The sequence below is a fragment of the Camelina sativa genome, chromosome 11 (genome assembly GCF_000633955.1).
Source record: "Camelina sativa cultivar DH55 chromosome 11, Cs, whole genome shotgun sequence".
NCBI classification, from domain to species: domain Eukaryota; kingdom Viridiplantae; phylum Streptophyta; class Magnoliopsida; order Brassicales; family Brassicaceae; genus Camelina; species Camelina sativa.
The window spans coordinates 9,111,939-9,126,422 of NC_025695.1; the positions used below are offsets into that span (position 1 = coordinate 9,111,939).

Sequence of the window (14,484 nt, forward strand, 5' to 3'; positions counted from 1 at the left end):
AATAAGATGAAATTTGATTGGAGATAAATAATATTCTACAATATGACTCTTCGTTGATCTAGTCTTTACGTTTGATATCGACTATTATCTTTGTCAATCTATATCAACATGGTGGATTGAATCTAATTCTTGCCGGATAAAATTCTAACAATATTTTGGAATACTCATATAATACTCTTTTCATTTTGAACCAATAGCTTAGTTGTCAATGACATGTTTAGTGTAATAGTGTTATTACATTACCCAAAATTTGATGATTATCTTCCAAGATATACATAATACCTTAACCAATGCGAGAATTTGGTCAGTAGAAGATGTAGACCGGTAACTAAATCTTGTATGTTGTAGATATAATAATAATTGTGTATATTGCAAATACTTGATTAGTTACATTTATTGTATATATGATAACCATTATATTATAGTTAAGTTAATTTTTTATATCAAATATCAAAAAACGACATAAATTTATATGGTATCAAATTGTAAAGAAAAATAGAAAAATAAATTAAAATGATAGACAGAGAAATTGGCACTAATATTTATACATTTATTAAAGTAGAGATAACTACTACAAGTTCCCATCAATATAATTTTTAACTTGACTAAGACAAAAACTTTTTTCTTTTTGTCAACAGGCTAATACATATTTTCCGTTGAACAATTATTATTATTAAAGAAAAAGAATTGATGGTAATAAAAAAATTCCAAAATGACGTTAGAGAAAAAAAAAATAAAAAAAAAAAGCAGAAAACGTCTTGGTTTAGAAAAGTAATATCCTTTGTCTCATATTTTCTTCTTCCTCCTCCTCCTACCAAAGAAGAATCTCTCCACTCTTTTTCTTCCCTTGGAAACCCTAAACCAGAATCACCCAAATTTCTCAACTTTTTTTTTTTTGTTTCCAGAGAATATACAAAACAAAACCCAACTTGTGCTCTGGAGGGTTTTGTTTATACCGTCTGATCTTGGAATTTTCCTGTGTCGTCATTTCGGAAGCTTACCCACCAGCGAAATCCAAAAAAAAACTATTTTCTGGGGTTGTTTCCTTCTTTCTTCTGCATGTGCTAAAATCCACCGGAGTGATCCTCACAGTTCACCTCCGGTCCCGGCTGATTTACGCCAGTGGTAAAATCTATGGTTGGTGGTCCAGATTTATTTCCAATTGTTTGTGCATCTGGTGGAGGATAAATGCTCCTTGTTTTGGATCTAGGGATTTCGTCTCTTGTCCTTTTGATCTCTTTTGTTTTACCTTTGATCGGCTTCGTTGTCCGTCACAAATGGAGGGTCGCTGCTCAAAGAAGGGAAGAGATTAGGAGACTTCTTATCCATGCCTCTGAAGAGGCTGGTAGGGCTGAGCTTGAGGCTTCTGTTGAGTTCTCTTCTGTTTCCGTTTCTAATGTCTTCCATTGTCCTGTGTGCTATTGTCTTGCCACCACTCGTTGCTCTCGCTGCAAATCCGTTCGGTATTGGTATGTGAATTCCTATCTCTTTTGCGTTAACCTTTCGGTTTCCGAATTTAAGTGTGTATTAGTTCTAGAGTTATGATTATACTGCATTTACCTGGTGAGACTTGGTGAGATTGAGTGATTAGAAGGGAAAGAATAAGATTTAGTTCTGTAACTTTAGCAATACTTAGAGTGCATCTGGTATCTTGGAATATTACTGGACCGGAGATTTTTGGAGAACTGACTTCGTTTTCTATGTTAACACAAATTATGGGTAATTAGTTAGCTTGTGAGGAAGTGCAGTATTTCTTGTGGGCGACTTTGTGTTGTTGAGAAACTTATTATAGTTAAAAGCATTGCACTATAATGTCTGTCAAATTCTCAACCTTTTCCCCATCCGCATATGTGAAATTTCGTTCCCAACATGTCTTAGTAATATTTTGGAACTTATTTTGCTATTCTTTTCTCAGTTCTGGGAAATGTCAAATCATTCACTGGCGGCAAGGTCACAAAGATGAATGTCGTCCTGCGGCCATTATATATGACAATGAAGATGAGAAAAGTGATTCTGATCTGAGTTGCATAGAAGAAAATGAAGAGAGTACTGCTGATGAAACTTTATTGGTGCATCCAGAACCAGTTTCTATGCCTAGCAAGGAAGCAATATTCTCTAATCCTGCTAAATCTCCTGAAGATGGAAATGGAGATATTGCAGATAACAAAGATGACCTTATAGATAAGGAAGAAGCTGTTTCTGTTGCTGAAACATCTGGATCCTCGTTTTCTGGTTTCTCCTCCTCCCCCCGTAATGACTCTGGTGATGAGATTTCTTCTCGTTGTGGGAGCTTCAGTTCATCTGATTCTGAGAGATCAGAATCTCCACTTGATGCTCATGTTTCTACAGAGTCAGAGGAGACCTGTTTCATCACCATTGATGATGCTCCATCCAAACCGTTGTCTCCTAAATTCGTGCATTTGGTTGAGTCTGTCGATAACCTCGCTAGTATACCTAAATTAAGTCTGCATAAACCTGGGGGTGATGCTGGGCAGAACCAGATCCAATCAAGTAGCTTACGCTCAGTAGTTACGGATAGGGATCCAGGATCCGCTGACCCGTCTTCTCTGAAGTCGTCTGATTTTTGGGGTACGGCTCTTGGATCAGCTGAATATCTTAGTGACAGTTGTGATAGTTCTAAATCTGATGGACCTGATAAATCTTCTCTGCATTTCTCCTATGGCTCCTTCAGAGATGCTTCAGTTACCAAAGTTTCTGGGCATAGGAGTAGCATTTCAGAAGAAGCTCCCAGGGCTGCACCAGTGGGTTCTTCTATTGAAGTGAATTTAAAAGAAAGAAAGGCGAAAAGATCTGTTAAAGCTGAAATTTCATCACCAACTTTCTCTTCTACTGATGCGCCAAGTTCTTTGGGCACTACTGATTTGTCTCCTATGACCCTTCAGAAGTCAAAGAGTGCCAGTAGTGAAAGTCGCTGTATGTTGGCCCCTAGGAAGGTTGGGGAAGTCCAACTTTTGGCATCCAAGGCCTCAAATACTAGGGAGTGTACTGATGTTATGAAACATTCTCCTCTAGGTGCAAAAACGGGAAGAGTTCTTGACCATCAGAAACAGAATGGTGTTACCGTTCACCATATAAATTCTCTACATGGAAGAAGTGGTTTGAAGGCATCAGCACTGAAAGTTGTAGACCAGTGGAGAAGACCGAAGTCATCAGCTGAAAATGAGATGGTAGGAAGACATGGTCGTAAGGTAATCACTGAGTTCTAGGATGCTATCATCATTCTGCAACACATACTTCCTACATTAACAATCAGCACAGCTATTTATTCTTATTAATCTGTTTGTGACATGCAGGGGCTCTTTCCATATGAAGACTTTGCTAAGCTGTATGCAAATAAAATTGAGTTCCAGCCTTGTGGCCTCATCAATGTCGGGAATAGGTGACCCCAGTTTCCTCTTTTTATAGTCCTTTTTATCCTGGGAATTATGCTTTCTGAAGAAGTGCATATTATTTTGTGGCTTTTATAAAGTCTTCAGCGCTTTGCTGTAATAAAAAGTAATGTGTAACTCACTCGCTGATGCAAACAAATATTCTTGTTTCTTTCAGCTGCTTTGCTAATGTTGTCTTCCAATGCCTGATGTTCACTCCTCCTCTGACAACATACTTCCTCCAGCAATTTCATTCTAGAGCATGTGCGTCACTGGTCCTAAGTTATTTTCTTTATGATGCGTTGGAAGGTTATGTTCTACAATCATCGTTATATCAAGCTCTTACTAGGTCTTTTAATTATAGGTCAAAACAAAGAACAGTGCTTCACCTGTGGGTTTGAGAAGCTGGTCTTAAAGGCAAAAGAAGGGAAGTCTCCACTATCCCCTAATGGGTTGTTATCTCAGTTGCAGAGTATTGGAATCTTTCTTGGGAATGGCAAGGAAGAAGATGCACATGAATTCCTTAGGTGAACTGAAGTTTCTGTAGTCTAGAGAACTCCCATGCATACATTTAAGAATATTGTTTTAATTTATTTTTCTTGCAATTTGCAGGTTTGTTGTCGATACAATGCAGTCTGTGTGCGTTAAGGCATCTGAATATGATATGCCGAAGACTAGCAAATTAGAAGATACAACTCTTATTGGTTTGACATTTGGGGGATACCTCCGATCAAAGGTATCATTTACCTAGTACATTTCTACTTTACTCATTTGACATAGGTTTGGAGGGAGTTATAATCCTTTTTATTTGAAAATTATGATGTCTGCCAGATTAAATGCATGAAATGCCAAGGAAAATCTGAGCTTCGCGAAAAAATGATGGATCTAACGGTTGAGATTGATGGGGATATTAGCACCTTGGATGATGCTTTGCGTCGATTTACAAGGACTGAGATATTGGATGGAGAAAACAAATACAGATGTGACAGGTTGGTCAGCACTTCCTTATAATGTGTTGAAGTTCGTGTGGTCCTTTGATATATATATATTTTTTCATGTTTTGGAGATAGAGTTTTTACATCAGCTTTATATATGGTTCTTAGATGGGTAGGATACAGGTTGATTTAGAGTTCATGGTCAATTATATCATTCCCTTTCATGAATTTCAATTACAATACCTTGTTCCATGACCAGCTCCAACAGAGTTCCCCTCTAGCTATCATGACAGAAGTTTTTTGAGTATATCATGGTCTTGTATTTGCGGAGTTTTAACAATCATCTGTGGCCTCTTATAAAACTACATTCGATTCTGGCTGTGAGGCTTACATTCGATGGTTAATGGGTGCTAACTTTTGTATTTCTGTGCGCAGCTGTAAATCCTATGAGAGAGCCAAAAAGAAGCTGAAAATTACGGAACCTCCTAATGTCCTTACAATTGCACTAAAACGATTCCAGGTAATTAATATCTTCAATGAAGACCTGGTTTGTTTCTGTTGAGTTCCATCTATGTTTTCTTGTCTTTTCACAATTTAGCTACACTTAATTCTTAAAGGCAGGAAAATTCGGGAAGCTCAATAAGTTTATACGGTTTCCAGAAACTCTAGATTTGGCACCATATGTCAGTGGAGGGAGTGAAAAATCACATGACTACAAACTCTATGGAGTCATTGTTCACTTGGATATAATGAATGCGGCGTTTTCTGGCCACTATGTCTGCTATATCAGAAATCAAAATAAGTGGTACAAGGCTGATGATAGCACGGTAAGTTTCTCATATATTATCATTGGAATGTTGGTTGTGAATTGGTTTCTAAATAAGCTCTGTTTTTGTTACCTTTTACTTGTGTTTGATATATGTTGCACTTTGGAAGTAAATAGAATTTCCTACCTCTCTGACAACATTATAGGTTTACATTGTTTGCTTCTTCCTTTTCTATGTCCAATTTCTTTGTTTTGAATGGATAATAGTTATATAAGTTCCCCTTCCCTTGGAAAATGAGCTTCTATTCTAAATAGGATATATTCTAGCTGGTTTTATTGGCTCTTCTAGAACATTTATTACAACCTCATTGAAGTCTGAAAGTCTTTGGATTGGTTTTGTGAGAGGAAAAGCGTTGGTTTCTACTCATTTACTGGTCTCTTCTTGTCATCGTCATCTCTTGATCACACGTTTGAAGAGAATTTCTATGTTTAATTCTTCTTTTGTGCATTGATTGTTTTCAGGTAGTAAGTTCTGATGTTGAAAGGATCTTGACGAAGGGAGCGTATATGTTGTTCTACGCAAGGTGAGATACATCTCTCTCTTTCAGATTGTGGGTTATACTTGATCTGGTTACTTATGCTACGTCGAATGAATTGAAAACAGGTGCTCTCCAATGCCTCCAAGATTAACAATGTGTACCAAAACTGAAGCATCCAATAAAAAATGCAGGGTGCCAGTACCTAAAGCTAATGAGAAAACTACCATATCCATACCACGGTCTGTGTCTACTTCAAGTCCTGTGGTGTCTTCCAACACTCCCGGTGGTGGTCGATCTGGCAATATACAGTCGTTTTATTCCAGTTTCCAGAGGCTGCAGAGAATTTTAGAAGAGGACTCATCAAGTGACAGTTCTTCTCTCTTTGACAGCAACTCAGATGAATGCTCTTGCAGCACAGACAGTACAAGCATGGATGACTTTGCTGATTTCATTTTTGGAGATCATCAGGGACGGGCTCACGGACAGTCTGAGGCTCCTTCACCAACATCATCTTCTTCGTCGTCTTCTCCTGTCTTCACAAGGCATTCGCCGTTGAGTCGTTCTTCTCCAGAAACGTACGGAACCTCAAGACATCAGTTGCCCTTGCGAGGAGAAAGGTGAGAGGGAAACGATGGTTTTTTGTCCACCGCCCCAATTAAATCAAAGTAGTAGAACTAAGTAGTTGATTACACGTAGATGGAGTGGTTTTATTAACAACTCCCTAGGCTTGGTGAAAGTGGTTAATGGGAAGTAATATATAGTAGTGTACAGTGGGGAAGAGAGATTTTGCCCATGGAAATGTATCACGTAATGGAAGGGAATTTACGTTTGTTAATAAATTGTATTGATTTTCACTATAATCATCAATAAAGCTAATCTAATTGCGTCTCAACGCTGCTCTTTTACTTCTTTACAATTTGCGTAACATAATCTCTTGGAATTGACCAGGAAAAGATTCAATGGATGTAATTCTGCAGATTACATATTTGGAGATCATATGATGTTTTTAGGGAAAAAATAACAAAAGAATCAATGATACCAAAAAAGAAAATATCCAAATACACATGTACTACGAAGCAATCCTCTTAACACTTGAACAAGTATGATCTGGAAATGAACAGACATTGTGGAGAAGAAAAGAGAGAGTATTATTAAACATACAAGTGAGAAACATTATCTCAAAGAAGTCATATCCGAGCCACATATGAATTGGCCTGTGTAACGTATCTAACCCAACGATATGGATTGTAACTACTTGATTTCTTTGCTATCTGCAAGTATTTGACCTGCATCACCCAATTCATTAGAGATGATTGAAGAGGACGGTTAATGGTAATACAAGAAGGAAAAGCCCCAAGAACCGGCGTTATACTTACCTGAAGTTTAGAAACATTGTACATTGGTATCGTGAAAGTCATGCTGACCGGCCCTGCTTCCTTTGTGATATTACCTAAAATTGAAATTGAAAACTATCAGCAAGCAATACTTTATTTTTCTCTGAGAGAACGAATTGAATAACTTTTGTCTTAGGGGGGGTCACCATGAAATTCCTGTGAAAACGTTAGCTTTGCACGCAGTGTATGTTCAGCCCCGCCAACAATCTACAACACCACAGTTGTTAGCTAATGGTAGCACAATACAATACTTCAAAATACCACGTGAGAGATTAAACACTTGCCTTTTTTAAATTCCATTCAAGCATTTTGCTCGATTCCTTGAAATCTGTCCTCTGTCCAGCCGCACCGAGTTCCAACTCAAAACTAGCCCTGTCACAACAAACATAATCCGTTGAATCTATCTCAAGTGTGGTTCAGATTTTGGAATACCCAAAGCTAGAATTTATGAAACTGTATTTTAATCTCTTCCCACATGTATCTCGGTAATGCACTTGTAGAATAAAAAAGTGATGTACCTGGAAGTATAATTTGGCAATGGCATCTGAACTGTAATTGTGTTGGCAATTATGTCTGAAGGGAATTCAGCGCGTATTTTGATTATCACTTCAGCCTAAATTTCAGCAAGCAGAAATATATGACTTAAGCACTGGGATAAAGTAATAAATTTTTCTAGTTTTCCATCTGACTCAGAAAACTTGTACGCATGAGAATTCACCTTAAGGCGTCCAGCCTCTTCAATCAAGGTATTAACATGAAAAGGAGGCTTGAACTCCTGGGTCATACGGTAATTCATTACTGGAAATTCACCATCTGGTGGAACCTGAAAGCAGAACGCACGTTCAAATAGCAATACAACATGCTATGACAAGATGTTTTCTGTGATATGTATATTTTAAAGCTCACCAGGGACAAAGTTCTATCTGAATCGAAGCTATCCAGACGAACAGACTCATGAAAATTGCAATCATCAAGTATCACCCCTGAACCTGAAGAACTCCTATAATCTGCAACATTTCAAGTGTGATGTTACCAAGGGTTAGATCCTCTTACCAGATCAACCCTATTTGATAATGATGAGCCTCAAAGAGGCAGAAGAATGCTACAGTAGTAGCAACATCTATTCAAGAATCGGGTTATGAAGGAAGCTTATAAGTGGAAACATGCAGCTTAGTTGACATATTCTCAAAGCCCAAATGTTACGGAAAGAGGCACCAAGATTTCAAAGAGTGAGACAAGATAGAATATCACGTAGATTCCTTCCTAAGATGATAATGTTGATTTAAAGGGGTGAAACAAGCAATACCATATACTGATCTTCCTCCTCTTCCTATGTTTAGGTCTTCATTAAGAGCTAAACGAATTTCTGGATTACCAGAAAGATAGCTCTTCATTTGAATGGTGCCATCAATCTCGGAAGTCAGTATATAACCCTGTTCACAAATAAAAAAAATATGAATAATTTTCAATTTTTATCAAGCCACATACGATGCAACTACATATATCAGGACATAGTATCTAGCATCGATCTACAAAAATAAATGGTTTGATTAGGTAAGGTGAAGAGAGCATGCCAAGACTTATATACTTTTGATATAATAAGCTAGAAAAAGGGTAACTACTCACGCTTGAACTAAAAGTAACACTGATTTTCTCGATGATATCCACAAAAATTTCCTCTCTTCTCCGACCCCCAGGGTCATTAGCTACAACCGACTTTGTAACTGCTGTTCCAGGCATTCGTTTGGCTCCTTGCTGCATAACATTAATTTAAGAGGTCAGTCACATATATATAAGGAGGAGGAAAAATAAAATCAATCTTACTGTGAAAATGGCTGCAGGGTCGATAGGTTGAAGACGTGCAGGAGAAACCACAATTGGCTCATTGAATATATATGATTTCAAAACCTCAGTAGATGTAGTTTGCACATAACCAAAATCCTAAATCAATAGAGCAATAAAGTCATATTAAATTAAAAGCAACATCTACTATACAGAAGTATACTTGCTAACAATGAGATTTAACTCAAGATGAGACTTACAATCACTTCATCGAGCAACTCATAGACGAGCACAAAATTTTTCCTGAATGAATCTTCATTCAAAACACCAAGATAATCCTTAATAACACGAGCGATCCTTTGTAGAAGCTCCAAAACAAGAGACGGTGACACATTAACTCTCGCTGTCGCAACAAAATATAGTCCAACAACCTTGACATGGAAGTAGTTCACGCCATCGACATTCTATAATCACACACACACACAAAAAAAAAAGAAGCGTAAGATAAAACCATTATAGCTCACAACCAAACAGAAAGAATAATAATACCTACAAAGATAGGTGGCGCCTCTGCATTTCCATCCTCCTTCCAGAACTTGACTTTACGGAAGAAGGTCTCTGTACTGCCTTTTGGTACCTCAGCCCGGTCTGTAAAATGTTAACACATCTTCAAATTTTCTAGTGGATCCAACTAAAATCGCATAAGCTCAAACAAACAGAGAATCTAAAAGGATTCCATATATCCACTGATCATTAGGATTCCAAGAATTTACATCTTCTTCAACCAATTGAATAGTTACAATCTGATTTGAGAATTGAGCTTAACATATATGTCATCGGATATGAAATGCTGGTAGATCAAACAGATCAATGAGTTTAGAGAAGCTTCAATGGAAAAAATCTCACAAAACAGTGACAATACGTCTCGACTCTGAAGAGGAAAAAAAAAAAAAACAAGGAAGAAGCAGAGAGAGAGAGGATCAGATCGGGAGAAAAAGGAGCTTACAGTCACGGAAGACGATGTTGTCTCCTCGCTGAGATAAGACGAAGAACTGAGAGATCATCATGTTTCCTTTAGCGGTGGATTCCGACGATTCACCGCGAGTTTGGTTGAGTCTACTGAGAGAACGCCGATCGGTTTTCGTCTTCTGTGTAATCTGGTTCTGGTGGTGAGGTGGTTCACGTTTTTACCAATTTGCCGTCGTTATCGCAAAGCCTCTTCACCAGTCGGAAGGTTCTGTGCTTTCCATAAATTATGTGATTTCTTGTTCTCCGCCGGGCCTATTTTAGGACATTACTAAGGCCCAAATCCTCTCTTTAAAAAAAAAATCTGGAATTTTTAAACCTGCAAAATATTATAATGTTCAATTTCTAAAAACTAGTTCAAATTAATGACATTTATCTTACATGTATTAGGTTATAAATACTAAACTAGATTTTAACCCGCAGGATGATATATTTAAACAAAAATATAAAAATTATAAACCGCATTTGTTTGTTAATTTTGTATGTTTTATTTAATGTTTAAAAATTGTATAAGTGTATTTTGATGGTTAATATTAGGATTTAACCCGTAGTGTACCGAGAAATAATGATATTTTAAATTTACATTAATACTAATTCAAACCCGTAAAGCTATATAACCCGTGAATTGGAAGGATAGACCAAAAATAAAATAAGAGGTATTTAACCCAAAGAAGAGTAAACAAAAAGAGGGAGAAAGACATTTATAAAGCATAAAAACTTTAAAAAATCAGCTACTGTGGACTGTTTTCCATCAGCAAAAGAACATAGAGATTGCATATTTATCATTCAGCTGTGGCATGGGAGGCATAGGGATTGCCCCAGATTCGGTGATCCCTCCATGGCTTGAAGAAGTCTTAGATATCTCTACATATTTCATCACAGTTCCATCTGTACAGCTGCCAAATGAACATAGCAAATAGGTGCATCTTTTTATGTCATTGGTGATGCTAAGTTGAGAATAGGGGTTAACATTATTTATAGGCGAGAAATTAAGTTAAATATGTCCACCTTTTCACGCAACAGATTGAACGTATTAGCAACTAATTAGGGATTTCATATTCGGATAATATACATATATATATATATATATATATGAGAATATGCCAAGTTTATATTATTAGATTAATTTTGAATATTTTAAGCCATTAATTTGTTTCTTTACACGATTTTGTATATAGAAATTCGGGAAAAATTATATTTTAGAATTGAATGTAGAAAATCAAATGTAGCTGATTTATTGGTTCCTCATAAATTTATATTTTGAAATCGATTATAAAGATTTTGTAGAGATATTTTAGGAAAATGAAAATGGAAAAAATTATTTCAGGTTTCATAGGGAGATAAATTAGGAAATCTTTGTTTTTGTTAATAAAAAACAGCTCAATCAATATTTTTGTTTTATAATTTTATTTTTAAAAATATTTAATTACAATGGCATAACATGTAAATAAATTCCAACTTCAAGTATTTTTGTCAAAATTGCTGTGCAAATGTTAATATAGATTACCTTTTTAATAAGATAGAAAAAAAATGTGGTTCTCAAAATCTTCGGATTGTTAGGGACAAAGTGGGGAAAAGATAAAACCACTTGTTATGTAACTTATGAGGAAGCAAAATGTGAGTTGGTTTAAAGGATACACATAACTTTTGGGCACGCATAACTTTGATGATTTAGAAGGCGATGAAGCTAGGGGCTAAGAACAAAATACTCTCCCAAATAGTCGACACTTCCCCAACCTCACCTTCCAATGCCAGAAGCTTTTGCTCGCGGCTTCGGGATCCAATCGTCTTTTCATCTACTCAGCTCTCCTCTGGCCCCTTTGGTTGTTTTATTTCAAGCCTTTTCTTCCATTTTCCCCATTTTTTAAAACTTTATCAAACCCTAATAAAAATTTCTCCCGATCCAAACCATGACCATCACATGCTCCCGCCGTGCTACCACTCACCGGAGAGTCTCTCCTCGCAAATCTCGGGAAGCCAATCGATTCATCCCTCTCTACAGCAATCCATCGTGGATCTAGGGTTTTCCCCAGTGGACCTAGATCTCATCGTCGAATTAAACCGAAGGCACCAGTTGTTTCCACCGCTCTATCACTCACCGGAGATACTTCCTTCTCTGTTTTTTCTGGACAACTGCCACAGTCTCTGCTCATCTTGGCAATCGGTTCAAAATCTAGGATTTTCCCCAGTGGGCTTAGATATCAATGACGAACCCTGCCGCGGCCACCAATTACCCCCATCGAGCTCTCACTCACCGGAGAACACCCCTGCACCACAGCTATCTCCGCTAAACCCGGGCGGCCGACAGAACCAATTCCCATGGTGCTTCTCTCTCGGGAACCTAGGGTTTTCCCTAGTGGACTTAGGTTCCAAGATATGCCCTTTAGCCCAAAAATGATCTAAACTAATATGCTTTTCTCGAGATGGAGAAATTTTTAAGCCGAGGCCCTCTGTACCACTATCCATGTCGTAACAGTGTCAAAATATGTTTGTTTGCCCGCTTCTCAATGGTCGAAGACTCCATTGGAGAAAGGTAATAACACTGTTGATCTGGCTGTTCATGCTTTGTAATTGGAACCTGGCTTTAGTTGATTCTAGGGGATTGAATTTGGTCCTTAAAAGCATTCGCGTATATGGTCTTTGCTCCTTGAATGTTTCTAGCAAAAGTGGTATGTTGTATCTTGAACGCTTTATGTTCACTAACGGCTACCAATCAAGCTGGTCATCTGATGACCTTAAGCATCTCCCAACCACCTCCTTCACATGGATTCAAGCTGCATCTCCTGCTATTCCTCAGAATGATCCAAACCCTATGCTTTGGATGTTAAAGCAACCCCTATCTGACTACAACAACTTAGTCACCCGATTCCTTGTTGTGCTGTTACTGCGGATACCTTTCGTCCCAGTGAACACCAACACACTGAATCTTCTCTCAACGTCACAGTGTCTATGGACCATGACCACTAATCCGTCCTTTGAAGCTCTCGAGGATGGCCTCTTGATTTTCCATGATCTGACATGTGTCTTTAGGCTCCCAAGCTCTTGGTCTCATAGCTCTCTTGGATCCAAAATCGATGATCTCTTTTTTACTTCTTTTTGGCATTGGGGATTGCCTCTTATTGTAATGTCTCAAACTTTTAGCATTTTGCTCCTTCTCTGTATTGGCACTATTTTACATATTGAATGATTGAAGGCAGTTGTTTGACAAAAAAAAAAGAAGGCGATGAAGCTGAGTGCATAAGCTTAGACTTAGAGGACTCACAAGATGACCAATTACAATTATAATTAGATGTTTTTTAATCTCAAATTTATACAGCCTTAAGAATCACTTAGCCCGTCCCCAAATCTCTTTCGAGTTTCTATAAGATCCTTAAGGGCAACTCCAATGGTGCTTCAAATCTTGCTCCAAACTCTATATTTGGTGTAAAATCATCTCCAATGGTGCTTTATTTTTTAAGCAAAATTTTTTTATTTACAAAGTATTCCTCCAATTTTAATATGTTCTCGTTTTACACCTAAACAAAATTATATAATAAATTTTATTGTAACATAAATATTAGTTGATCATTTGTGAGAAAAGTATACTTATGATGGTGTTTAATATATAGGGAGATTTTCCAAAATAGCACTAATTTAAGTTTTTCTTCCAAACTTAGCACACACTTTCATATTTTCCAAATTTAGCACACAACTCTAATTTAATACTGTAATTATGAATTAAAATAATTAATAAAAATTCTCATCTTTCTCAATTGTTCATCGTTGTCTCTAATCGGAGAATGGTAAAACAGTTTCGCAAGAAAATGATCCGAACTCCAAAGCGTGACAAAGAAACCATTTCTATGAAGCCTTGTCGGAGAAGTTATCGGAGAAGTTACTCTTATGATTCCTGGGATCTTTCATGGTTTCGATCTACTTCGTTTGGTTATTTGATAATCAAAGTAGGCCAATTTCAACCACGCACTGTGTAGTCTCCCATCTCTTTTTCTCTGCTAGCTTTTCATGGTTCGTCTCTCTCCCCTCTCTAGATTTTCTCATCTCCTTGTTTGTGTTCTGTTTGTGGCTCGATTTCAAAACAACTGTTTTGAATTTATGATTTTGAGGGTTTTTTTTTGCAGGAGAGATGAGTGGTATGTGAATTAGCAGATTTGATTATGAAGGTTTCAATTTCATTTGAAATGAACATCTCTTGGCAGTTCAATTTCACCGCAGTTTTATGGGCCGGAGAATTGTCCTTGCTCACTTCTATGGGTTGATGATGATGAAAATTTCAGGAAGGATTCTACAAAATTCAAGAAGGTTTCTTTGAATCTCATGATGACCTTCATAAAAAAATTGGATTTTAGGATGACCTTCAAAAGTCTGAAAATTGGTAAAAAACAGAATATGCACAAAATGAAATCATTACCTTTTACTAATGAAGTAATCTTTGACATAATGTGACAAAAAATATATATAAAAAAAGGATTTAGAACACATTTAATTAAATTTAGGAAGGATTAACTAATATTCATGAAAGACTCCTTGCAATTCTAGATGGCTTTCATAACAAAATTAGGAAGACACAATAGTTGTAGAAGATGGATCATAAGAACACTATCATGATTGAGTTTGCTACATGTTCTCTTTAATTTTAAAGACTCCTTCAAAATT

The 14,484-nt window shown here is 37.0% G+C and overlaps 2 protein-coding genes across 2 annotated transcripts; one reads left to right on the forward strand and one right to left on the reverse strand.

The window, feature by feature from the left end:
- Positions 777-6,521, forward strand: LOC104722530 (ubiquitin carboxyl-terminal hydrolase 16). The gene is made up of 11 exons (XM_010440709.2): positions 777-1,469; positions 1,916-3,209; positions 3,315-3,400; positions 3,568-3,653; positions 3,754-3,916; positions 4,002-4,125; positions 4,221-4,378; positions 4,760-4,844; positions 4,942-5,151; positions 5,613-5,674; positions 5,755-6,521. Exons 1-11 carry the CDS (start codon positions 1,189-1,191, stop codon positions 6,248-6,250), a joined length of 3,045 nt encoding a protein of 1,014 aa, XP_010439011.1. The 5' UTR covers positions 777-1,188; the 3' UTR covers positions 6,251-6,521.
- On the reverse strand, positions 6,648-10,017 carry LOC104722531 (AP-4 complex subunit mu). The gene is made up of 13 exons (XM_010440710.2): positions 9,812-10,017; positions 9,359-9,453; positions 9,066-9,269; positions 8,848-8,964; positions 8,650-8,778; positions 8,330-8,456; positions 7,930-8,030; positions 7,742-7,846; positions 7,542-7,636; positions 7,308-7,395; positions 7,170-7,230; positions 7,006-7,079; positions 6,648-6,915 (listed from the first exon to the last, which is right to left on the reverse strand). Exons 1-13 carry the CDS (start codon positions 9,870-9,872, stop codon positions 6,817-6,819), a joined length of 1,356 nt encoding a protein of 451 aa, XP_010439012.1. The 5' UTR covers positions 9,873-10,017; the 3' UTR covers positions 6,648-6,816.